The sequence below is a fragment of the Scyliorhinus torazame genome, chromosome 18, assembly GCF_047496885.1.
Source record: "Scyliorhinus torazame isolate Kashiwa2021f chromosome 18, sScyTor2.1, whole genome shotgun sequence".
Lineage (NCBI taxonomy): Eukaryota > Metazoa > Chordata > Chondrichthyes > Carcharhiniformes > Scyliorhinidae > Scyliorhinus > Scyliorhinus torazame.
In genome coordinates, this window is record NC_092724.1 from 111,954,517 (window position 1) to 111,980,873 (window position 26,357).

General features: G+C 47.5%; 1 protein-coding gene across 1 annotated transcript in view; it reads left to right on the top strand.

Annotated features, from left to right (window-relative positions):
- LOC140395421 (tripartite motif-containing protein 16-like protein) overlaps nucleotides 1-26,357 on the top strand; it is a 32,788-nt gene that overhangs the window by 2,713 nt on the left and 3,718 nt on the right. Inside the window, exons 2-5 of the mRNA XM_072483153.1 lie at nucleotides 3,899-3,994; nucleotides 9,753-9,986; nucleotides 11,622-11,793; nucleotides 13,079-13,174. Coding sequence (XP_072339254.1) covers nucleotides 3,899-3,994; nucleotides 9,753-9,986; nucleotides 11,622-11,793; nucleotides 13,079-13,174 — 598 coding nt within the window. The remainder of the gene's footprint in view (nucleotides 1-3,898; nucleotides 3,995-9,752; nucleotides 9,987-11,621; nucleotides 11,794-13,078; nucleotides 13,175-26,357) is intronic.

The following is a 26,357-nucleotide window of genomic DNA, read 5'->3' on the forward strand; positions in this document are numbered from 1 at the left end:
CCCAAAATCCAGGTTATGAAATTTTTGGAACATATCATTTAACAGTGCTTGATATAACAGTCCTGTTTCGTGAGGGCACCATGCTGGTAATTTCACTTCAGTAAGGTTCAAAACCACAGAGGCAACAGCGTAATGTACCCCCTGGTACAACACTTTCTTAGTGGGCACAAGTGCTAAACCATTCTCGGGCCCCTTGGTGGCTGTCGGACAGTCGTGAGGGTCGATCAGTTGGGCTGTGGGCAGGGGCTTCTTTACCTGAACCAGCAGTTCGGTAGCTCTCATGGTGCTTCCTCCCCAGGGAGTTAAACATCCCATCCCACTGCGGTCCCAATTTATCCCGTCCCCGGCATCCTGCCACCACCTAACGAAGGTAATCGATGCCCCTTGTGGGCATACCCTGGCGGACCCCCAGAGGCACAAATATAGCCCCTGGTCATACTCCCACCATTTCTCTCAACACACCGTGATCCCACCCGGTGACCCCGTGACGGTCCGGTAGGTATCATTGTCCAGTCGTTCCCAGTCCGAGGATCGATCCCTCATGTCCGGGCTCAGTTTCCTGAGCCACCACCATCTCCCCAAAGGAACATCCCCCTCACAGGTTAAACATACTCGTCTACCCTCAGTCACCCTAACCCGGTCAGTCGCTACCTGTATTTCGCTACAGGGTATCGAGGCCTCTCCGTAGGTGAAGATCTGGTGGCTGGAGTATCTGGTTGAGTTCGACCCCAGCCATCCAGGCCACCTCCCCAGGTGGCTGTAGCGGGTCTGCTCTGCCGCCACCTGGGCTCCCTGTCCGGTGGTGACGAGGGGGGCTCTGCCTCCAGAGAACCCATAGGTGAAGGACTCCTCAGTCTCTCTTCGATAGGGATTTCCCGGTTCCCATCTCACCCAGAGCAGCATCAGACACAGCACTGGATGATCCATCTGTAAGACAAAAACAGAGAAAACCCCCTTGCACCCGATGGCCGTTCGCTCTTTCTAGGAACCATTTGAAAACGAAAAGGAATCCCTTTCATGCTGTGCCTGCTGTAATGTCCTTTAAACTTGCCTCGGTGGAACACCACTGGCTGTAACAGTTGTTCTGTAACTCCCGGCCTGACTTCTCCAGGGTCCTAGCGCCTTCTTCCTATTCATGAATTCAAACTGTAGTGCCTGTTACTACTCCCAGCTGCTTCCCACTGTCTAGTTTTACTACGAACACAACGACGAACCACGCATAACAAAACCACTATTCTTATGAAACAAAAACACCAGAAGTCTTTAACCCCAGAGTACTATGAAATAAACCAACACAATAAAACTTACACTGACAATTCCAAACTTTACTTAAAATCTATTTACATCTGCCACCCGTCACCGGGTGGCCAACTCAAAACTGGACCCCGCTACCCGGGGGCCAGCCGTCCACTGGGTCCGACTGTCCGGTCCGGACCTCCTCCGGCCAAGGGGCCTGACTAACCCTGTCCTTCCCTTCACTTAAGGAGCTTGGGGACCCTTCTTCTCCCCCCGTGGGGAGTGGATTCCTGGGGGCAGCGCTCGGCGGCGCCCCCTTCTTCCTATCGCCCACCCGGGCCCGGCTGTTCCGGGGCCGGGCTCTGGGGATGTGCACCGGGGACCACCTCACCGGGGGCTTGAGAACCCTACTACTCCTACGTCCTCTGGACGGTTCCCAGGCGAAGGGGGACACCTCCATTTCCAGGGCCTCCCTAGCTTCCGCGCTGAGGCATGCAACCTGCCCCGCAGGTGGGGGTTGGGGGATCTTACCCGTCTCTATGCTAGGTGCCAGCAGCACCGTCGGCCTCGCTGTCACCGTTACCCTTTGCGCTGCCTCTTTGGGCCAGCACACTGTCCCTGCTTGCGTGAAGGTGGGATTGGGGATCTCCCCGACCGTCTCTACCTCTACGGGGGCTTCCTCCGCTACCACCCCCTGTTTTTCCCGGGGCTTGCTCTTGCCGGCCCTGCTGGGGTCGAAGAGCTTACACTGGTTTACGTGAAACCACCTAACCCTCCGGAGAAGCTGGACTGCATAGACCATGGGGATGGCTTTGTCCACTATACTGTACGGCCCCGCATACAGTGGCTCGAAGACCCCCACCCGTGCAAAATTTCTGACCATTACCTGGTCCCTAATGGCCCATTCATGGGTGGTGTGGGGCTCTAGCAGCAGTTTGTTCCTTCTGTGTTGTGCCCCAATGTGGCAAGCTGCCTGCTAATTTATTTCTTTAAGCTGCTCCAGCAGCTTCCTAGCAAACTTGTCCCCGTTTACTTCCCTCAGCTGTCCTTCTGCCAGGGAAGGCACCATTACATGCATTGGGGTCCTCATCACCCTTCCTGTCATGAGCTCATGCGGGGAGTACCCTGTGCTCCTAGACTGGCTCGCCTGGATCCCCATTAACACTAAGGGCAAAACCTCTACCCACCGGCCGGGAAAGTTGTCCGTCTCCTTTCTCAACCTTTCTTTAATGGTCCGGTTGAGCCTCTCTACAGGGCCTGAGGATTGGGGGTTATAGGCCACATGCCATTTGGCCTTTATCCCCAGGATCTTTAGGGTCGCCTGCATAACCTGCCCCGTGAAATGACTCCCTTGGTCCGATTCCACAAACTGTGGGAGTCCCCACCTAGAAAACACTTCTCTGACCAATATCTTAGCGGTGCCCGCAGCGGTGGCTGTTCGGCAGGGGAAGGCTTCCACCCACTTTGAAAATACGTCCACCAGCACCAGACAGTACCTGTGCCCCCCCCCCCCCGCCCCCCCTACAGCGGTGGCAAGGGGTCCAATGTAGACGATTTGTATCGACTGCCAGGGTCCCTCCACCCTGCGAATGTGCCCTAGCGATACCTTCCTTTTCATGGGGTCAGGGTTGTTGGTGGCACACACTAAACAGTTCGCGCAGAAATCGTGACTATCCTCCCGGAGGCCAGGCCACCACCCTACTCTCTCCACCCGCTGCCAGGTGGTCTCAGGACCGGGGTGTCCTGCTCCGGGGCTCTCATGGGCCACCTCTATAAACTCCCTGCGGTGCTGGGAAGGCACTAGCCACTGGTCTCCCCTAAAGAGCATGCCCTCCTTCAGGGTGATGTCTTTCCCCCCGTGCGGTCCCTCTACCTTCTCCTGCCTACCCAGGGCTGTTATGGCCTTCTTTAACTCGGGATCCTGCCCCTGGACAATGGCCAGGTCGGGGGCCAGGCCCGTTCCTCTGTCCCCCCCTCTGAGGCTGTCCTGTAACTGCTGCTACTTGTCCCTCTTCGTGACTGTGTTGGAATTTAAAACTTCACAGAATCTTTATAGTGCAGAAGGAGACCATTTGGTCCATCACGTCTGTCCTGGCTCTCTGAAAGAGCATTCTATCTAGTTTAGCATTTAGAATTCTACCTATCTTAGTTTCCTTTGTAAAATCTTGGGGTTAGACAATGAATATCAAGGGATTTAGGCATAATCCCTGCTCCATTAACCCGATCAACAATTTGGAGAATTGCACGGGAGAATGTCTATGTTTACTGCAGGAGATTTATTTAGCAGACCGTTTGTACAGTGAGACAGATTTTCTTGGCTGCTACTGATAGTTTTCTCCATCAATCAGTAGCTTAGTAGATTTTCTTGCCTTCCAAATTATACATATTAAGACACTTCATAAAATGTTACAATTAAAGTTCTGTGTTTACAGCCAAACATTTAGAGCTCATTCCTTTGGGGATAATATTCCCAGTGCCGGCTGTTGTCCAAAGAGCAGGATATAAAGAGTGAGCTGGAAGAATTCTATTGTTCGATCCTACAATGCTGACGACCTTTCTATGATTCAGTGTTTTGAGTTCCTGTTAAGATGTTGTTTATTTTTAGTGTATCAGTGGTCCATAATTACCAGTTAATCCTGTACTTTTCATAATGATTTTCCAGAATGAACTTCGGGAAACCAAAACCAACACTGACAAGAAAATGAACGCAGTGGAGAATGCAATTGAAAAACTGCAGAGTAACACTTCCTGCATATCTGTAAGTCAAACACTAAAAGTGTAGAGCCTGGACCTCCTCATACCTCATATAAGATTCTGAGGGGGCTTGATTGGTAGATGCTAGAGGATTTTTCCCCTCTTGGGAGATTCTAGAACTTGGCGGCCCAGTTTATTAATAAGGGGCCTCCCATTTACAATGGAGGAAGGGAGGAATTTCTTCTCCTGGAGGATCAATGGAATTCTATTCTTCAGAGAGCAGTGGAGGCTGGGTCATTGAGTATATTCAAGGCTGAGTTAAATTGATTTTCTATCTACGGGGTAGTTACGAGGGGACAGAGAGGGAAGTGAAATCAAGGCCAAAATCAGATTTGCCATGATCTTATTGAGCGGAGCAGGCTTGATGGGCTGAATGGCCTAATCCTGCTCCTATTTCTTATGATCTTGCACAGTTTACATGAGATGATATCTATCAATAGCTTAGGCTTATATCACAGGTCTCTGTGTACCTAATGTCCGCTCAGCTGAGGGAGTTTCAATTTTTCTCAGATATCATATTTGATAGATATCAAAATTGGACACTGGGTGAGAGAATACTGAGAATGTTTTCTTGTTTAAACATATTAGGAGCCTCTTTCTTCCCCTTGATTTTCTATGCTGCTCTCCTAAAGACACTGGAGGGCCCTGATCCCACTAGTCCGGGACTGTGACTGCCAGGACGTTACAGCCAAGGAACACTCAGACCTCCTTAAGTGGGACGCCTTTGTGACTGGAATTGGGTCAGATATCATACGCCAGTGGCTCATAGAAGGGGCCACGCGCGACCTCGCAGAGACTAAAACCCTAGCGCTCTCCATGACGGTTGCCCTGCGCAACATCAAGTCCTACGCCCCCAACCACGCGGCCCACCCCTCCTATGCTTCGTGGACCCAACAGACAGCCGCCCCAGCGGGGGCGCTGCCCACCCAATACGCCTGCGCTACACGCCAGCCAGCGAACCCCGGGCAGCCCCGATGCTATTTTTGTGGCCAGCAAAAGCACCCCCTCCAATGCTGCCCGGCACGCGCTGCCCTTTGTAAAGCCTGCAGGAAGAAGGGCCACTTTGCTGCGGTGTGCCAGGCCCGGTCAGTAGCCGCGATCGCCCCCACCCCCCTCGGTCATGGACAATGGGCGCCGCCATCCCCACCCCCCCTCAGACCACGTGTGGCCAGTGGGCACTGCCATCTTCCCCTCCACGCGACACGTGCATTTCATGGGCACCGCCATCTTGCCCCACCCCCGCAACGTACGTTCCATAGGCGCCGCCATTTTATAACCCGCAAGATCTTCGGGCGCCGTCATCTTGTCTACCCCTCAGCACATGGGCACCACCAGCGTTCCAGGACCTGAACTCAATGGCCGCCTCATTACCCGACGACCAACCAAGGCTCGCCTCCATGTCAGTCTCGCTCGCATAACCTGACCAACGCATCCACCAGCGTGAAAGTCGACGGCCACGTAACCTCTTGCCTGCTGGACTCCGGGAGCACCGAAAGCTTCATATAGATGGATACGGTAAGGCACTGCTCCTTCACGATACACCCCACCAATCAAAAAATCTCCCTGGCCTCCGGATCCCATTGCGTAGCAATCCGGGGATACTGTACGGTCACGCTCACGGTCCAAGGCGTAGAGTTCCACGGTTTCTGCCTCTACATTCTCCCTAACCTCTGCGCTGCACTAATCCTCGGCCTGGATTTCCAGTGTAACCTCCAGAGCCTAACCCTGAAATTCGGCGGACCCTTACCACCCCTTACTGTGTGCGGCCTCGCTACCCTAAAGGTCGACCCACCTTCCCTCTTTGCCAATCTAACTCCAGATTGCAAACCCGTCGCCACCAGGAGCATACGGTACAGCACCCAGGACAAGACCTTCATCAGGTCCGAAGTCCAGCGGCTGCTTCGGGAAGGCATCATCGAGGCCAGCAACAGCCCCTGGTGAGCTCAAGTGGTAGTAGTTAAAACTGGGGAGAAACACCGAATGGTCGTGGACTACTGCCAGACCATCAGGTACACGCAGCTCGACGTATACCCCCCCCCCCATGCATACCTGACATGGTTAACCAGATTGCACAGTAACGGGTCTTCTCAACGGTACACCTGAAATCCGCTTACCACTAGCTCCCCATCCGTAAATCGGACAGTCCATACACCGCTTTCGAGGCAGACGGCCGCCTATACCACTTCCTTAGGGTCTCCTTCGGCGTCACTAACGGGGTCTCGGTCTTCCAAAGGGAGATGGACCGAATGGTCGACAGGTACGGTTTGAGGGCCACGTTTCCGTACCTAGACAATGTCACCATCTGCGGCCATGATCAGCAGGACCACGACGACAACCTTGCAAAATTTCTCCACGCCGTTACTCTCCTAAACCTCACTTACAACAAGGAGAAGTGTGTGTTCAGCACGAACCGTTTAGCCAACGTCGGCTATGTGATCCAGAACGGAGTTCTGGGGCCTGATCCCGACCGCATGCACCCCCTCATGGAGCTTCCCCTCCCCCACTGCCCCAAGTCTCAGTAATACCAATAACATCATATTCCCAGGTACTAATCCAAGCCCTAAATTCATCTGCCTTACCTGCTACACTTCTCGCATTGAAACAAATGCACCTCAGACCACCAGTCCCTTTACGTTCACCATCTCTTGCCTGTCTACTCTTCCCCTTAGTCACATTGAGTTTATTATCTAGTACCTTACTGGCTTTAGTTGCTGCCTGTTTACTGACTTCTAACTTCCTAATCTGGTTCCCATCCCCCTGCCACATTAGTTTAAAACCTCCCCAACAGTGTTAGCAAAAGCACCCCCTAGGACATTGGTTCCAGTCCTGCCCAGGTGTAGATCATCTGATTTGTAATGGCCCCACCGCCCCCAGAACCGTTTCCAATGTCCCAAAAATCTGAACCCCTCCCTCCTGCACCATCTCTCAAGCCACGTATTCATTCTGACTATTCTTTAATTTCTACTCTGACTGTCTCATGGCACTGGTAGCAATCCTGAGATTACTACCTTTGAGGTCCTACTTTTGAACTTATCTCCTAACTCCCTAAATTCTGATTGTAGGACCTCATCCCGTTTTTTATCTATATTGTTGGTGCCTATATGCACCACGACAACTGACTGTTTACCCTCCCCCTTCAGTATGTCCTGCAGCCGATCTGAGACATCCCTGACCTGTGTACCCGGGAGGCAACATACCATTCGGGAGTCTCGTTTTCGACCACAGAAACACCTGTCTACTCCCCTTACGATTGAATCCCCTATGACTATAGCCATGCCATGAGCCTGGCTACTACTGCCTTCTCCTGGTGAGTCATCTCCCGCAACAGTATCCAAAACGGTATACCTGTTTTGGAGGGAGATGACCGCAGGGGACACCTGCACTGCCTTTCTGCTCTTTCTCTGCCTTTTGGTCACCCATTCCCTGTCTCCCTCACCAATCCTAATCTGCGATGTGACCAACTCACTGAACGTGCTATCCACGACCTCCTCAGCATTGCGGATGCTCCAAAGTGAGTCCATCCGCAGCTCCAGAGCCGTCATGCGGTCTAACAGGAGCTGCAGCTGGACACACTTCCCGCACATGAAGGAGTCAGGGGCATCGGCCGCGTCCCTGAACTCCCACATTGAGCACGAGGAGCATAACACGGGTCTGGGATCGCCTGCCATTTTTACACTTTACCTTAACTGATTACAAATATAATATCAAATAATGAATAAGTGAAAGGAATAATGATTTGACTTACCAATCACAATACTTACCAACACACGAAGAGTTAAATTTCTCCCAGCTACTGCTAATTGGAGCACTTTCCTCACCAGCCAATCAGGTAACTGCTTTGCTGTGATGTCACTCTTCAAGGTAAGTTTTTAAAGAGGAAAACTTACCTTCCCGACAGACCACTTGCCATTGCCCCCGCCGAAAATCTGAAAGCCGCTTCTCCGGCAGCTGTGTCCCGCCGCTCTCCTCACGCTCTTTTATCCTGTGTCCTTGCCGCTCTCCTCGCGCTCCTTTATCCTGTGTCCCCGCCGCTCTCCTCGCGCTTGTGGATAGGGTGTTGATGGCAAATGCAAGCACCACTTAAAGAGATATTCACCACTAATGAAATACATACCATTTCATGGTCACTGATGCTGGAACTATGAGGCTACCTGGATACTGTCTGGAACACTTTGTCACGACTTTACCAACCCTTCAACAACATCTATTCTGGAAATTATCTGGAGACCTCACCGAGAAGAATAAGTTCTGCAGCACCTGCTGCTGTGGGAGAGAGGGACAGAGAGGCAAGATTTACTCCTTCTCCTCTGCAGATACACGACATCTTTCCTCCCCTGTGATTTGTTATGTTGTAGGTGTAACATAAGCGGCTTCCTAGTGGTGCACTTGACAAAGGAAGGTTCAGACGTGGAGATAACTTCAACATGTTTATTAAACTATTTACACTTCTATTACTCGGGTTCGACACGAGTCGGGGCAGCATGGTAGCATTGTGGATAGCACAATTGCTTCACAGCTCCAGGGTCCCAGGTTCGATTACGGTTTGGGTCACTGTCTGTGCCGAGTCTGCACATCCTCCCCGTGTGTGCGTGGGTTTCCTCCGGGTGCTCCGGTTTCCTCCCACAGTCCAAAGATGTGCAGGTTAGGTGGATTGGCCATGATAAATTGCCCTAGTGTCCAAAATTGCCCTTAGTGTTGGGTGGGGTTACTGGGTTATGGGGATAGGGTGGAGGTATTGATCTTGGGTAGGGTGCTCTTTCCAAGAGCCGGTGCAGACTCGATGGGCTGAATGGCCTCCTTCTGCACTGTAAATTCTATGATATTGTCTATGACACTACTGCTAATCCTACTATAGCTACCCAGACTGACTAACCAGTTGCTGCAATCCACGTGGTGGGAGTGATATTGAATCAACCCTGTGTCTCTACTCACTGACTGTCTCCACTGGAAGAGGCAGATCATGTGTGTGGTGTCCTTTATATACTGTGGGTTGTTGTAATGCCCCCCTGTGGTCGTGTCACCTCCGTGTGTTTTGTGAATGTCCATTGGTCGTGTCCTATCTACCTGATCTATTGGTTGAGTGTGTGTGGGATGTCTTTGGTGCTCCCTCTCGTGTCTAGCTAGCCTACATGCATTTATATTGATGTACATCACCACATCCTGGGCCTCCTCCACTAATCATTTCCTTCAGTTTCTGAACCATCCTGTTACATGCATGCTGTGTGTCAGCTACATACCTTCAGCAGAAGTGGCTGAAGGAGCCAACATGCACTGTTCCCCCCCAGAAAATTACTTCTAATCAACACTCGAGTGTAGAACCTGCATGTTTCTGGTTTCGACTCTCCAGGCGAGTTCAGATAATAGTCATATAGGCACAAAATTGCATGTTTAATCCAGACTTTCCAACAGGCCAAATCTCATTCGCATTGTACTCAGTTAACACCTGTTTTCACCCTTTGGTCAAAATAATCATCACTGTTTCAGGTATTCTGCTGAGGGTTTCCAGCATTTTCAATTTTCGTTTCAGATTTCCGGTAGCTTTAAACAAAATTGCCTCATTATTTGGGACAATCTTGTTCAAAAATGATTTTGGGAGGTGTTTTCATAAATTCAGTGGACATTTGCTTCAACTGGCTTTCAGGCCACCTTTCCCAGTTCAAAATTGTGCATGTTCCAAGTGTGTGTGGGGGGGGGGGGCGTTAACAGTCTTTAATATTAATACGCTGAGCTCTTTGTGTGTTCAAATATGTGGTCTATTCTAGAGTTCAGTGTCGGAGGTGAAATCCAACATTGAGAGGCAGTTCTCTGAGCTCACGGAGGCTGTTCAAGATGCACAGAGAGAGGTGCTCGGGTTTTTGGAGAACGAACAGCGAGTTTCACTCAAACAGGTCGATGGGATCCGCACTCACCTGGAAAACAATCGTGCGCAGCTGAAAAAGACCAAGCAGCAAGTGGAAGCTCTGATGAAGTTGAAAAACTCGGTGCAGTTTTTACAGGTGGGCAATGTCTTGAGTGCAGTGGGCACGTTTTCAATTTTCTCATCGCCATGACTGACTATTCATCACAGCAAAAACAGAAGATACTGGACAATCTATCCCCTTCGATCTCCAGAGATGCTGTCAGAACTGCTGAGATTGTCCAGTATTTTCTGTTTTTGTTTCAGATTCCAGAATCTGCAGTAATTTGCTTTTATTCTCATCACAGCAGTTTGGGAATAACACTCACAATTAATTCTTCCTTGTCGAAAAGTTTAGGGAGTGGGGTTGGGATTATTCGTATGTTTGTATGTGCATAGAATTCCATAACCGACACAAGTGTGGAGTTTGCACGTTCTCACGGGTTTCCGTGGTTTTCCTCCGGGTGCTCCGGTTTCCTCGCACAGTCCAAAGATGTGTAGGTTAGGTGGATTGGCCATGGCTAAATTTCCCTCAGTGTTCAAGGTTAGGTGGGATTATGGGATAGGACAGTGGCTTGGGCCTAAGTAGGGTGCTCTTTCGGAGAGAATGTGCAGACACGATGGGCCGAATGGCCTTCTTCGGCGATGTAGGGATTCTATGACAAATAAAAGTGGGAAATTCTGGTCAGTGAATCATATGGGAAGATGAGGAGAGAGTAGAGCTTTAATGTTAGTCAGTTTGCTTTATCTGACTTTCTTAAAAGTGAAATAGTTTTTAAAATTGATTTGTGGAGAAAGAAAGGCTTCAATTGTACAGCTTCTTCCACCACCTCTGGACACCTCTAAAGTGCTTACAATCAATAAAGTTCTTTTAAAGTGTGGTCACTGCGGTGTTGAAATGTGGCAGCCAATTTGCACATAGCAAGTTCCCACAAACAGCAATGAGGTCATGACCAGATAATCTGATTTTGCTATGTTGATCCAAGGAGCAATATTGGCCAGGGCATCTGAGGTAACTCCCTTGTTCTTCTTTGAAACAGTTCAATGGGATATTTTACATCCACCTGACAGAGCAAATGGACCTTGGTTTAACATCTCATCCAAAAGACAAGCACCTCTGACTGCTGCACTCCTTCAGTATTGCACTGAGTGTCAACTGAGATCTTTGTGCTCCAGTCCTGGGGTGGGACTTGAACTCACAACTTTTTGTATCAGGGATAAGAAGGCTATGAACTGGCATGCAGCTGTCACACCAGTAGAACACTGACTTGGACTTGTTGGGCTTAATGACCTGTTTCAGTTCTGTAAAATTCCATGGAAAGGATTTTTTGGAACTGCCCACTGTCAATTCGTCCGGTCCTGCCAGATGTCAATGGACTTTTGCCGCCTTGCCCGCAAAGAGTCCCACCATGGCGGGGCTGGAAATCCTAGCCTTAGTATGTAATTCATTGATTAAAAAGCTACCCAATTCATGAAACACCCAGGTAACAACTTGTTTCTAAATACATTATATTATAAATTGGTCCTTTGTCTTAAGATCACTAAATGATGTGGGGTTCATGGGAATTGAGAAACATGAATAAGGATTCTTTAAAAAAGGGCTCACTAACTAGACCTGTAAGTATCTCAAACCACCTTGAACTCTCAACAAGTTTGTATCCATTTCCTTTGCACTCACTGTTGATTCAGCAGATGTAACACTTTACAGGTTTTTATGGAAATAATTATTATTTAGGAATTTTGTGAATGGAAGAAAAGCAGACCAGATGATATGCTGCCCAGTGTGTACATCGGGTTGATAGACAAACTTGCCGGAATTAGTGCGGCTGTTTCAGAATCGACAGAGAACATCAAAGAATTACTACAGATCTCCTACAAGGAGAAATTGAAGGTGTTTTCAAAAGAAGGTTTGTTCAATATTGCTTTACACTATTGACTGTGCATAATACAATGCCCACTGATTGCTCATCATTGCACTAACTGCTCTCCTTTCCACCAAATAAGCTGAATGATATCCTGTAATACATTGATAAATAATGGGGAGATTTTCAACTCCTGTTTTCAGCAGGCAGGAACAGTGGAGGGGGCAGAGATACTGTGGGAGTCCCAAAACGGCTTTTACGCCAGCTGGATTTTCCTTTGCAATTGTCACCTCTCCCCCTATTCACCCCCCTCCCCCTCCCGACCCCCACCTGTCCCCTGCCAATGACGTAATGGAAATCCCAACTTTAAAAGTCAGGACCCCCATTTGTATCAATTTAAATGCCGGTGTCAAATTGTCCCCCTCACGCTAAATTGTTCACGTTGATGTGAATCGTGACAGGACCCTCACGATGTGCATTGGTGAGCAGAAACCACCACAGGTGCACTGGTGAGTACACCCCTGGGAGGAGAGGATCATGCCCTGGCACTGCGAACTAGAGCGTGTGGATGGTGGAATATCATGCCTGATCCTCCTGGAGGAGGACAATTAAGGGATGGTGGGAGGCCTGAGGATGTGGGTAGGACAATCATGATGCCTGTAGTGAAGGTCAAGCAGGAACCCACTGTGAATGCCATGTGCTGATGAGGTGAATGGTGCAGGAGAAGGATGACACAAGGTGGAGGTGGTATCTCGCTGGGGCCAAAAACTCACACCCAGCATTATCTGTTGGGTTTGTCCACAGATGAAAAGCAAACAATTGCAAGCACTGGCCTACAGATGTCCTAAAATATTGACAATTCTGTCCTTTAAAGTGACCACTGGATATGAATTTATCCAACCTCCTGCCACTTAATTGCCAGGTAAGTGTCTCATCACACTCCTGCTGCTGTTTTACCCAGGTAGGGCAGGAGATGTGGGTGGGGGTGAGTGGCCTCAACTTGCACATGGCACTGATGGGACGACAGATTGCCCTGACTATATGATTGGCTGGCAGCTCTGCAGAAGGCAGGATTTCCTCACCAGATGGGGACAGAAGTCTTGCAGTGAGCAAATTAAGTCTTGCAGTGAGCACAAAATAATTACAGGGCAGGTTCATAGGTGGGCTCCTGTTCAACCTTTTGGTGGGTGAGGGGATGACAGGGGAACACTGTGCCCTTAAAAATCCAACGTAATATTTGAAAATACTGAGGTAAATAATGAAGTACGACTAACTATTCAAAGAAGATCTGTATGAATTATTAATTGTTATTCTCTTTACTTTTTACAAGAGAAACTAGGATTCAAGACAACAGTGGCTGTGATTTGTTCTTTGAAACACTGCTTAACAGAAAAGCAACCAAAGACAAGAAGTGACTTTCTGAAATGTGAGAATTTTAACTTGAACTTAGAGATTTGTTCCATTGAATTGTGCTTTTATTTTCTGCTTCCAAGAAGTGTTCTTTCCTCAGCGTGGTTGTTGAAGACTGTCATGGAGGCTGGCATTTCCTCCGCTCCGGCCCCCTGACGCATGTTTTCCGGCAGCTCACCAGTGGCCGCCGGCGGGATCTTCTAGTCCCGCTGATGTCTGTGGTGGATGCTTCCAAAGTACCTGTCCAATAAGTCTTCTTTATCATGAATGCACTCATCTTTCATAATTTTAGAGCTTCTGTTTGACTCAGTTGCAGATTAACTGGTTAGATTTGCATCCTCAATACTTTACAGATACAGAAGTCTCCAAAAATGACAGCAGCTGATTTGAATTGCTTACCCTCTCCCATTTATGGCTTTCTGCGCTTATTGTATTATATATTGTTATGGGCCAGGGTTTAGGGAACCCCAACGTGTATCATGGAGTTCACCTGACCCACAACTTTTAATAGATTGTGGAACAGGGAGCACATGGTCCACTCTACAGGTGTGGTACAGCAGAAATTTAAAGCAAAACAATGTTTATTCTTTGAACTCAAATTAACGTTTTTAAAACATACAGTGAACATCTTAGCAACCATCAATTCAAATACAACCCCCAAAGAATACAACACTAAGTAATCCTTAATAACTTCCCAAACACCTTTTAACAGAAGCACATCAGGTTTACATTCACTACTGAGAACATTTATAATTCTGAATTTACCAAATGATCAAGAGATAGTCTTTTCATGGCAGAGAGAACAGCAGTACACCTGATTTGTCTGGCTTCAGCTCCAACACTGAAAATGAAACTAAAACACACCCTGCAGCAAACAGCCTAAAATGAAAGTAAAAAGCTGACAGACAGCCCAGCTCCACCCACACTCTGACAACACTGGTGAACACCCATTTCTTAAAGGTACATTTCTGAAACACTAATTTCTTAAATGTAGTCTCACATGACACCCCCCCCCCAAGAAAAAAAAAACCCATCAACTTCAAGATGGTTTCATTTTTCACCATTTCACTATCCTTTAAGAAATGCACACAGTAAATATACTTTTTCATTTTAAAAAACAACACACGCAAACAGGTATAATTATATAATCCATTTTTTTTCATTCGTCTTCCTCTAACTGAAATCCTTCTCGATTGACAGTCTCATTGAACAAGAAGGTCTCTGCACGATCCATCCATTCCTCTATGCCACGGCATGTCTCCTTCAAGTCAGATACTTTAGTTCACTCTGATCACAGAGTCCCTTGCAATTCTCCAACACATGAGCATTTGTTATCACAGCTTTCAGGCAGTCAAATGCCTGATGAAACTCCGCTGTCCATTGAAATGTTCGACGTTTCTTCAGCAAGTCGATCAGTGGAGCAACCACGCTACAAAACATTTGCACAAATGTTTGATCAAATCCACTCATGCCAAGAAATCACATTATTTCCCTTCGTCTTGAGGGTATCGGAAACTCCTCAACAACTGTTGGTTTCACATCCCGTGTGACCATTCGACCCTGTCCAATTGTATGGCCAAGGAAAGTGACTTGGCCTTTTCCAAATTCACTTTTGTCTAGGTTTATCACCAAACCCGCCTCCTGAAGTCGATCGAATAACTCCATCAGATGTTTTAAATGTTCTTTCCATGTCTGGATGAAAATTACCAGATCGTCGATGTAAACTGCACAATTGGGTAATCCTGAAACGACTTTGTTAGTTAACCGTTGAAATGTGGCTGGGGCCAAATGGCATAACTTTGAATTGGTATATACCATCTGGAGTCTCAAAAGCTGAAATCTCCATCGCCCTTTCGGATAAAGGTACCTGCCAGTAACCTTTAAGTAAATCCAGTTTGGAAATAAAGGCTGATTGTCCCACTTTCTCAATGCAGTCCTCCAAACGTGGGATAGGATAAGAGTCCGTTCTTACAACTGCATTAACATTTCTATAGTCCACACACAACCGTTGGGTACCGTCTGGTTTAGGTACCATCACTATGGGTGAGCTCCATTGGCTGCAACCCACTTCAATTATGCCATTTTTAAGCATACTCTCAATCTCTTTGTTAACCTGTGCCAATTTTAAAGGGTTAAGTCTGTATGGATGTTGTTTGATTGGAACAGCATTTCCCACATCTACATCATGTATAGCCATTTTAGTACTTCCCAATTTATTTCCACAAACTTGCCCATGTGTTTTAATAACTCTTTCAGGTCAGTCCGTTTTTCCTCTGGAAGGTAACTCAACAATTTATCCCAATTTTTAAGAAAATCCTCGTTTTCCAATTTAAGTTGAGGTATGTCAAATTCACAGTCATCTGGATTTGGTCCGTCACTTTGAATTAGAATCATTAAAACCTCCTTCTTTTTCTCTCCTTCCCTTTCAATGTACCTCTAAAGCATATTCACATGCCACACTCGGTTAGTTTTCCTTCAATCTGGCGTTTTTACCACATAATTCACCTCACTTCATTTCCTTTCAATCTGATAAGGTCCACAAAACCTAGCTTTTAATGGTTCACCTACCACTGGTAACAACAATAAAACTTTATCCCCACTGCCAAAACTACGAACTTTGGATTTCTTGTCCGCTACCTGTTTCATCCCATTTTGTGCAACTCTTAAATGATGTCTAGCCAATTCACCTGCCCTATTTAATCGTTCCCTAAAATTTGACACATAATCCAATAATGTTATTTCCGATTTCTCACTCACCAATTTTTCCTTAATCAATTTAAGTGGTCCTCTTATCCCATGACCAAAGATTAGTTCAAAAGGACTAAATGTGGTTGACTCATTCGGTGCATCCCTAATTGCAAACAGTACGAATGGAATTCCTTTATCCCAATCCTCTGGATAATCTTGACAATCAGCCCTCAACATTGTCTTTAATGTCTGATGCCACCTTTCTAACACTCCCTGCGATTCTGGATGGTATGCAGTTGATTTAAATTGTTTTATTCCTAAGCTATCCATAACTTCTTTTAATAACCTAAAATTTGATCCTTGCTCCGATTGTATTTCTGTGGATAGTCCATATCTAGCAAGAATTTAAATAACTCCTCCACAATCTTTTTAGCTGTAATATTATGTACTGGAATGGCCTCTGGAAACCTAGTAGACACATCCATTATAGTCAAAAGATATTGATTCCCACTTTTCGTTTTAGGAAGCGGTCCTACGCAATCAATGAGGACCCTTGTAAAAGGTTCCTCAAATGCTGGAATGGGTATTACAGGCACTGGATTTATCACTGCTTGAGGTTTCCCTATCACTTGACACATGTGACATGATTGACAAAATTTAACTACATCTTTATGTAGTCCAGGCCAATAAAAATGTTTTTGGATTTTGGCTTGAGTTTTCCTTATTCCCAAATGACCTTCCATATGTACCTCATGTGCAACTCGCAACATCTCCTTTCTATACCCTACCGGCAATACTACTTGATGAACTTCTGCCCACTTTACATCCGCCTGCATATGTAAAGGTCTCCATTTTCTCATCAAGACATCACTTTTACGGTAATAACACTAGGTATACACTCAGATTCCTCTTCTGTGTATGCTTTCTGATACATCCGGTTTATTTCTACATCTTTTTGTTGTAACTCCGCCAATTTTCCTGAACTAAAAATATCCGCCTCATCCCCCAACTTCATCAACCATCTGATCAAAAATCTTTCTGATAATTGCACTTTAATGTCACATTCACATTTTGATTTCTCCTCTTGTCTTAACCTGTGACTTTGCAACCTTGTTACTACACAATCCGGAAAAATCCCAGGATATTCGTCCTTCAACACTTCAGTTGACTGATTTTCCAATGGCTTATCAACCACAGTAGGCATCACTCCCACTTGCGATCCAGCTATATCATTACCCAAGATAAACTGTATTCCTGGACAATATAGTTTCTCTATTACTCCTACTACCACTTCACCACTTTCACTGGACTTTCCAACCTTACCTTATATAATGGAACACTACTCGTCTCACCCTGAATTCCACATATTACCACCTTTTCTGGCAATATTCTTCCCAAACTACATAACTCCTCATCTCTTACCATTAAAGATTGACTAGCTCCCGTATCTCTTAAAATTGTGACTTCTTTACCTGCTCCTCCTGATACACACGAGTAGACTTTACCCACACAAGTAAATTCTTTAAAGAGATCTGGCACCTTCTTATCAATCACCTCTTGATCAGGCTGTACAATCTTTTGCACCTCCTTCACTTCACTTGGGCTTTCCTTTCCCACTTTAACAAACCCCACTGTCTTATCCTGTTTTACCATATCAGCGATCTTCAACCACGAACACTGTGACTTTACATGGCCTAGTTTATTACAGTGAAAACATTTGCAACTTTTAATTTCTTTTCCACCCTCCTGGATTTCCTTTTAAATCTGAGGTACACTCTCCTTCTTATCTCCCATCAGATCACCTTGACTTTTACCACTTGAGTATTTCTCATGTCCCCAGTTTCTATCCCTCACAGGCTGAAACTGATGTCGGAGACCAATCTTTGATTCGTGAACTAATTCATAATCATCTGCCATTTCTGCTGCTAACCTCACAGTTTTAACCCTCTGCTTTTCCACATGAGTTCTCACTACATCAGGAATTGAATTTTTAAACTCCTCCAAAAGTATAATTTCTCTGAGAGCTTCATACATTTGGTCTATTTTCAAAGCCCTTATCCACCTATCAAAATTACTCTGATCCTTTCAAACTCCATGTATGTTTGACCAAATTATTTCCTTAAATTTCTAAACCTTTGTCTCTAGGCTTCAGGCACTAGTTCATATGCACCTAAGATGGATTTTTTCACCTCCTCATACGTCCCAGATACCTCCTCCGGTAGTGATGCAAACATTTCACTAGCCCTATCTACCAGCTTTGTTTGAATCTGTAATACCCACATGTCCTGTGGCCATTTCATTTGTTTAGCTACCTTCTCAAAATGAAATGAAAAAGGCTTCCACCTCCTTCTCGTCAAACCTTGGCAATGCTTGGACATATTTAAATAGATTCCCATCAAGCCTTCAACTATGACGCTCTTTCTCACTATCCTCAACACGATCATCCAACTGTACTTTTCCCTTTACGTCTGCCAATTTTAACTGACTTTCATGTTTCATGGCCATTTTCTGAAGTTCAAACTCTCTCTCTTTATCTTTCTCCCTGATCTGCATTTCCCTTTCTCATTCTTTTTGTTCTGCTAGGACTATTCTTTCTCTTCTCCTTTCTTCTCTCTCCTTTTCTTTTTCCTCTCTCTCTCTTTCATATTCAAGCTGCTTTAATTCTTTCTCATGTTCCATTTGTTTAAGTTGTAACTGAATTTTTGCCATTTCCAATGAGTCAAACTGTATCTCAGGCAACTTTAAATGCTAGCCACCGCCATAATTACCTCATCTTTTCTAATTTTGTCAGGTAATGTTAACTGCAATGTTTTTGCCAAATTTAACAGTCTGCTTTTAGTCTCTGTCCGTAAGGTACTGCGTGTGACCGTCTCCACCCCCAAAAACCTCAGAGCCTCTGAAAGAGCCATTGTCCACAACACACTCCCCACTTAAACTGGAACACCACACCTGAAAAGCAACCACAATATGCTCACCCCTCACTGTCTTTAAGTTCACTCAGCCAATCCAATAGAAATGAAATGAAATGAAATGAAAATGGAATGAAAATCGCTTATTGTCACAAGTAGGCTTCAAATGAAGTTACTGTGAAAAGCCGCTAGTCACCACATTCTGGCACCTGTTCGGGGATGCTGGTATGGGAATTGAACCGTGCTGCTGGCCTGCCTTGGTCTGCTTTCAAAGCCAGCGATTTAGCCCTGTGCTGAACAGATAGATTACAGCCTAAAATGAAAGTAAAAAGCTGACAGACAGCTCACACTCTGACTTCATTGATAAACACCCATTTCTTAAAGGTACATTTCTTAAACACCCATTTCTTAAAGGTACTCTCACATGACAATATGGCCCTTGATAGCGGCTGAGATGTCACCCAAACCGAGTGAGAAAGGAGCAGTATCTGTGTATGTGCCAGGATCTAAAGGGGTGTTTTCTTGGCTTTGTACTAAATGGGTTGCCTTGCTAAATGAATCTTGGCAAACTGGAACTGTGAGAAAGATTGATTTCCCACAACCACGCCCAAAATGATTGAACTTGGTTCTGAGAATATTGGAATGGAGGAAGTCTATTCATTCTATACAGCGCACTGTGCATCTGGGCCTGGGGTAGAATCTGATCTGATAACTTTTCACCTCCATGATAAGCCTTAACCCATATCTTTTTTTTCAATGAAAAATTGATCCAATTGCTTGCTACCTTCTACGTGAGTCACCTCTCAAAAGATCATAAAATATTAGGGGCTAGGCTATTCACCACAATCTGAGTTAACAAAAGTTATTTTGAAACTGGTTAGGTGTAAGGGGCTGGTTTAGCACAGTGGACTAAAAAGCTGGCTTGCAATGCAGAACAAGACCAGCAGCGGGTTCAATTCCGGGACCATCCTCCCCGAACAGGTGCCAGAATGTGGCAACTAGGGGCTTTTCACAGTAACGTCATTGAAGCCTACTTGTGACAATAAGCAATTATTATTGGGGAATCTATGTGTGGAGCCAGAGGAAATGGGTGAGTACCAAATGAATACTTTGCATCAGTATTCACCAAAGAGAAGGAATTGGTGGATGTTGAGTCTGGAGAAGGGTGTGTCGATAGCCGGGTCACATTGAGATCGAAAAAGACAAGGTGTTGGGCGTCTTGAAAAATATTAAGGTAGATAAGCCCCCAGGGCCTGATGGGATCTACCCCAGGATACAGAAGGAGGCTAGAGAGGAAATAGTGAGGCCTTGACAGAAATCATTGGATCCTCACTGTCTTCAGGTGATGACCCGGAGGACTGGAGAATAGCCAATGGTGTTCCTTTGTTTAAGAAGGGTAGCAAGGATAATCCAGGGAACTACAGGCCGGTGAGCCTTAAGTCAGTGGTAGGGAAATTACTGGAGAGAATTCTTCGAGACAGGATCTACTCCCATTTGGAAGCAAATGGACGAATTAGCGAGAGGCAGCATGGTTTTGTGAAGGGGAGGTCGTGTCTCACTAACTTGATCGAGTTTTTCAAAGAGGTCACAAAGATGATTGATGCAGGTCGGGCAGTGGATGTTGTCTATATGGACTTCAGTAAGGCCTTTGACAAGGTCCCTCATGGCAGACTGGTACAAAAGGTGAAGTCACATGGGATCAGGGGTGAGCTGGCAAGATGGATACAGAACTGGCTAGGTCATAGAAGGCAGAGAGTAGCAATGGAAGGGTGCTTTTCTGATTAGGGGGTTGTGACCAGTGGTGTTCCGCAGGGATCAGTGCTGGGACCTTTGCTGTTCATAGTATATATAAATGATTTGGAGGAAAATGTAACAGGTCTGATTAGTAAGCTTGCAGATGACACAAAGGTTGGTGGAATTGCAGATAGCGATGAGGACTGTCAGAGGATACAGCAGGATTTAGATTGTTTGGAGATTTGGGTGGAGAGATGGCAGATGGAGTTTAATCCGGACAAATGTGAGGTAATGCATTTTGGAAGGTCTAAAGCAGGTAGGGAATATACAGTGAATGGTAGAACCCTCAAGAGTATTGACAGTCAGAGAGATGTAGGTATACAGGTCCACAGGTCACTGAAAGGGCCAACACAGGTGGAGAAGGTAGTCAAGAAGGCATACGGCATGCTTGCCTTCATTGGCCGAGGCATTGAGTATAAGAATTGGCAAGTCATGTTGCAGTTGTATAGAACCTTAGTTAGGCCATACTTGGAGTATAGTGTTCAATTCTGGTCGCCACACTACCAGAAGGATGTGGAGGCTTTAGAGAGGGTGCAGAAGAGATTTACCAGGATGTGCCTGGTATGAACGGCATTAGCTATGAGGAGCGGTTGAATAAACTCGGTTTGTTCTCACTGGAACGACGGAGGTTGAGGGCCAACCTGATAGAGGTCTACAAAATTATGAGGGGCATAGACAGAGTGGATAGTCAGAGGCTTTTCCCCAGGGTAGAGGGGTCAATTACTGGGGGGGCATAGGTTTAAGGTGCGAGGGGCATGGTTTAGAGGAGATGTACGAGGCAAGGTGTTTACACAGAGGGTAGTCAGTGCCTGGAATTCGCTGCCGGAGGAGGTGGTGGAAGCAGGGACGATAGTGACATTTAAGGGGCATCTTGACAAATACATGAATAGGATGGGAATAGAGGGATACGGACCCAGGAAGTGTAGAAGATTTTAGTTTAGTCGGGCAGCATGGTCGGCACAGGCTTGGAGGGCTGAAGGGCCTGTTCCTGTGCTGTACTTTTCTTTGTTCTTTGTTCTTCTTATTATTAAAAGGGCAGCAGATGCATGGGAACACCGCCATATGCAAGATCTCCTCCAAGGAACACCAACTTGATGGGTGCCACATTCCTTCACTGTCACTGGATCAAAATCCTGGAACTCCCTTCTGAACAGCACTGTGGGTGTACCTACACCATATGGACTGCAGCGGTTCAAGAAGGCAGATCACCTTCTCAAGGGCAATTAGGGATGGGCAGAAAATGCAGGCCTAGCCAATTACGCCCACACCTGTTAAATAATTTAAAAATAGCTTGTTATCATGAATAGGCAGACAGCAACTGAAGCTGACATAGCTTCAGAATAGTTGGTCCTCGGATAGTTTGGGGATTTCTGTATATTGTTCTGAGCGAAGCAGAGTTTGTGTATTTCCAAGGATGCAAAGTGCTGAAAATACAACAGGAATCGGTCAGAGAAAAAGTCCAATTACCAATCGGGTATTACGCTATTCCATTTTTCACAGTGTTGGAACATAGTCTGCAAATTTTCCCGGGAGTTTGTTCCTATGTATTTGCAATTCTAGGTTAAAAGAACCCTTTGGTTTCCAGTTGACTTTGTGGATTGCTTCTTTAAAACATGCCCTTCAGTTCAGTTCTGATGAAAGGCCATCTCAAAAGGAAACATTGTTTGGGATTTTCCAGTCCCGTCCGCGGTGCGGATTGACATGGGTGGGATGGATCATTTGAAAACAAAATTCTCCAATTAGGTGGCCAATCCACCTACCCTGCACATCTTCTGGGTTGTGGGGGTGAGACCCATGCAGACATGGGAGAATGTGCAAACTCCACACAGACAGTGACCTGGGGCCAGGATCGAACCCAGGCCCTCGGCTCCATGAGGCAGAAGTGCTAACCTCTACGCCACCATACCGTCCCAGGATGGATACTTTGACGGACTAGCCATTGGCCCATTGACTCCAGGCAGGGATTTCTGGTCCTGCAGCAAGAAGGACTGTAAAATACCAGTTGATAACTCCATTTCTCTCCACAGATGCTGCCCCTGAGTATTTTCAGCTATTTTATTCTTATTTCAGATTCCCAGCATCCACAGTATTTTATTTCTGTATTAGTGTCCTCTTGTTCTGCACTCTGACTAAATCAACCAACCTGTGTACATCTGTAACAATGATGCATCTTGGTGCGTTGCATTGTCAATCAAGTCTAAAAGGATAAAATGAGTTATCTTTGCTTTGTGATGTTAGATGCTGAGATATTGGGGTGAATTCTCCACTGGTGGGAATCTTCCTGATGTGTTGGGTGTTCTGGATCCGTGGAACACATACAGGTCACCAACACTTGAAATAGTGCAACACTATTTTATTGAATCATTAACTGTTTAACATAATCTGACTGTGGGTTAGCACGATACTAGCTTTAACTAAAGACCTTTGCCTTGTCCTAACCAGTCGATGCACTCAGCACATGGTGAATGTCTGTGTTGCAGGCTGTGAGCTCTGCCCTCCTAGCTAGCTGCAGCTCGAATGAGCGGGAACTCTGATGCCCCCTGTCTTTATAGTGCGTGTGCTCTAACTGGTGATTGGCTGCGGTGTTGTGTGTGTTGATTGGTCCCACTGTGTGTCCATCAGTGTGTGTCTGCACCATGATATACTGGTGTATATTATGACACTCCCTTCACCTCGCAGTATATCCCTGGCTAGTTGCGTGGGTTAGCTACAATGGGAAACCCCATTGGCCAGCGGTGGAATGGAGAGTCCCGCTGCCAGCGACGGCTTGCTGCTGAGAAACACTCAGCTGCGGAGGCGGCAAATTCACCCCATCTTTACTTCAGTTTATGTAGTGTGTGAGGTTATTTGTTAATCAGGGCAGCATGGTGGCGCAGTGGTTAGCACTGCTGCCAATTGTGCCGAGGACCCGGGTTCAATCCCAGTCCTGGGTCACTGTCCGTGTGGAGTTTGCACGTTTTCCCCGTGCCTGCGTGGGTCTCATCCCTGATGCACTATCAATTACGACGAGACGAGAGTAGAGAGTAATCGAGGCTTTATTACACAGAGATGTGTGGCCTCCTCTAGCTGCTGCCGAAATGGGTGCAGTTCGGAGAGCACACACATTTATACTCTGCCTACTGGGTGGAGCCAGCAGGGAGGGATCTACCCCCGTACCTGTTGTACAGGGGCCATACCGTCATACCCTCATATGCAGTGCAGTATATACAATATAATACAAAAGTGGTAACTACCACATTCACCCCCTGTTAAAAAGGAATCCAGCGGGGATGGTGGAAAACTATTTACATACAGGTTGTCATTAAAATTTCAGAGAAGGTTACAAATTTAGACGGTCGGGTGCCTTGATCCGTCGTTGAGAGCGCCGCAGTGCTGGTGGCGAGTCAGGCGACGGCTCGGTCGTCGGTGACTCTGGGAGCATGTCGACATCCTCTTCACCCCGGGTGGGACCAAGGGGAGGACGGATTGTCCTGGAGTGGGGGCTGTGGTAGGGTGCACTTGGGGAAGGGAGGGTGGCGCTGGGGCAGAGGGGGTGTGTGTGGGGACCTAGCTGGTGCCAGGTCCCTAAGGGAGACTGTGTCTTGGCGGCCGTCGGGGTACGCTACGTAGGCGTACTGTGGGTTTGCATGGAGTAGCTGTACCCTCTCAACCAACGGGTCCGCCTTGTGGAGCCGCACGTGCTTGCGGAGGAGAACGGGTCCTGGAGCTGCCAGCGACGTTGGGAGCGAAACCCCGGAGGTGGACTTCCTGGGGAAAGCCAAGAGACGTTCATGGGGGGGTTTCGTTAGTCGCCGTGCACAGGAGCGACCGAATGGAGTGAGGTGCGTCGGGAAGGACCTCCTGCCAGCGGGAGGCCAGGAGATTTCTGGACCGTAGGGCCAGCTGGACGGCGTTCCAGACCGTCCCATTCTCCCGCTCCACCTGCCTGTTTCCCCTGGGGTTGTAGCTGGTTGTCCTGCTTGAGGCAATGCCCCTGTTGAGCAGGTACTGGCGCAGCTCATCACTCATAAATGAGGATCCCCGGCTTTGATGACGGTGGCAGACGTCATATCGGGGCATGGGATGGCGAAGGGGAATCTGGAATATTCGTCGACCACATTGAGAAAATAAGTGTTGTGGTCGGTGGAGGGTAGGGCCCTTTGAAATCCACGCTGAGGCGTTCAAAGGGGCAGGAGGCCTTCATCAGGCACGCACGGTCTGGCTGGTAGAAGTGCGGTTTACACTCCGTGCAGACCTGGCAGTCTCTGGTGACAGCCCTGATTTCCTCGATGGAATAGGGCAGATTGCGGGCCTTAATGAAGTGATAAAAGCGGGTGACCCCTGGGTGACAGAGATTGTCGTGCAGGGTCCAGAGTCGGTCCACTTATGCGCTGGCACATGTACCTCGGGACAGGGCATCGGGGGGCTCGTTGAGCTTACTGGGGCGATACAAAATCTCGTAATTAAACGTGGAGAGCTTTATCCTCCATCGCAAGATTGTTTCATTTTTGATCTTACCCCACTGTGTGTTGTTAAACATGAAGGCAACCGACCATTGGTCTGTGAGGAGAGTGAATCTCCTGCCGGCCAGGTAATGCCTCCAGTGCCGCACAACTTCAACGATAGCTTGGGCCTCCTTTTCGACGGAGGAGTGCTGAATTTCGGAGGCATGGAGGGTGCGGGAAAAGAATGCCATGGGCCTGCCTGCCTGGTTGAGGGTGGCGGCCAGAGCGACGTCTGAAGCATCGCTCTCAACATGGAAGGGGAGCGTCTCGTCGACCGCGTGCATCGCGGTATTGGTGATGTCGGCCTTGATATGGTTGAAGGCCTGGTGAGCCTCGGCCGTTAGTGGGAAACCAGTGGAGTGGATGAGTGGGCGGGCCTTGTCCGCATAGTTAGGGACCCACTGGGCGTAGTACGAAAAGAACCCCAGGCATCATTCGAGGGCCTTGGAGCAGTGGGAAAGGGGGAGATCCATGAGGGGACGCATGCAATCAGGGTCGGGCCCTAGAACTCCGTTCTGAACCACATAGCCGAGGATGGCTAATCGGTTCATGCTGAACACACACTTCTCCTTGTTGTAGGTTAGGTTGAGGAGATTGGCACTGTTGAGAAATTTGGAAAGGTTAGCGTCGTGGTCCTGCTGGTCATGGCCGCAGATGGTGACGTTATCCAGGTACGGGAAAGTGGCCCACAGTCCGTACCGGTCAACCATTCGGTCCATCTCCCGTTGGAAGACCGAGACCCCGTTAGTGACGCCGAAGCGAACCCTAAGGAAATGGTAAAGCGGCCGTCCGCTTCAAACGTGGTGTACGGGCGGTCCGCCTTGCAAATGGGGAGCTGGTGGTAGGCAGATTTCAGGTCCACTGTCGAGAAGATCCGGTACTGTGCAATCTGATTGACCATATCAGATATGCATGGGAGGGGGTACGCGTCGGGCTGCATGTACCTATTGATGGTCTGGCTGTACTCCACGACCATTCTGTGTTTCTCTCCCGTTTTGACCACTACCACTTGGGCTCTCCAGGGGCTGTTGCTGGCCTCGATGATACCTTCCCCCAGCAGCTGCTGGACCTCAGACCTGATGAAGGTCCTGTCCTGGGCGCTGTACCGTCTGCTCCTGGTGGCGACGGGTTTGCAATCCGGGGTGAGGTTTACAAATAGAGAAGGCGGGTCGACCTTAAGGGTTGTGAGGCCGCATACATTAAGGGGTGGTAGGGACCCGCCAAATTTCAGGGTTAGGCTCTGGAGGTTGCACAGGAAGTCCAGGCCGAGTAGCAAGGCAGCACAGAGGTTGGAGAGGATGTAGAGCTGGAAGCCGCTGAACTC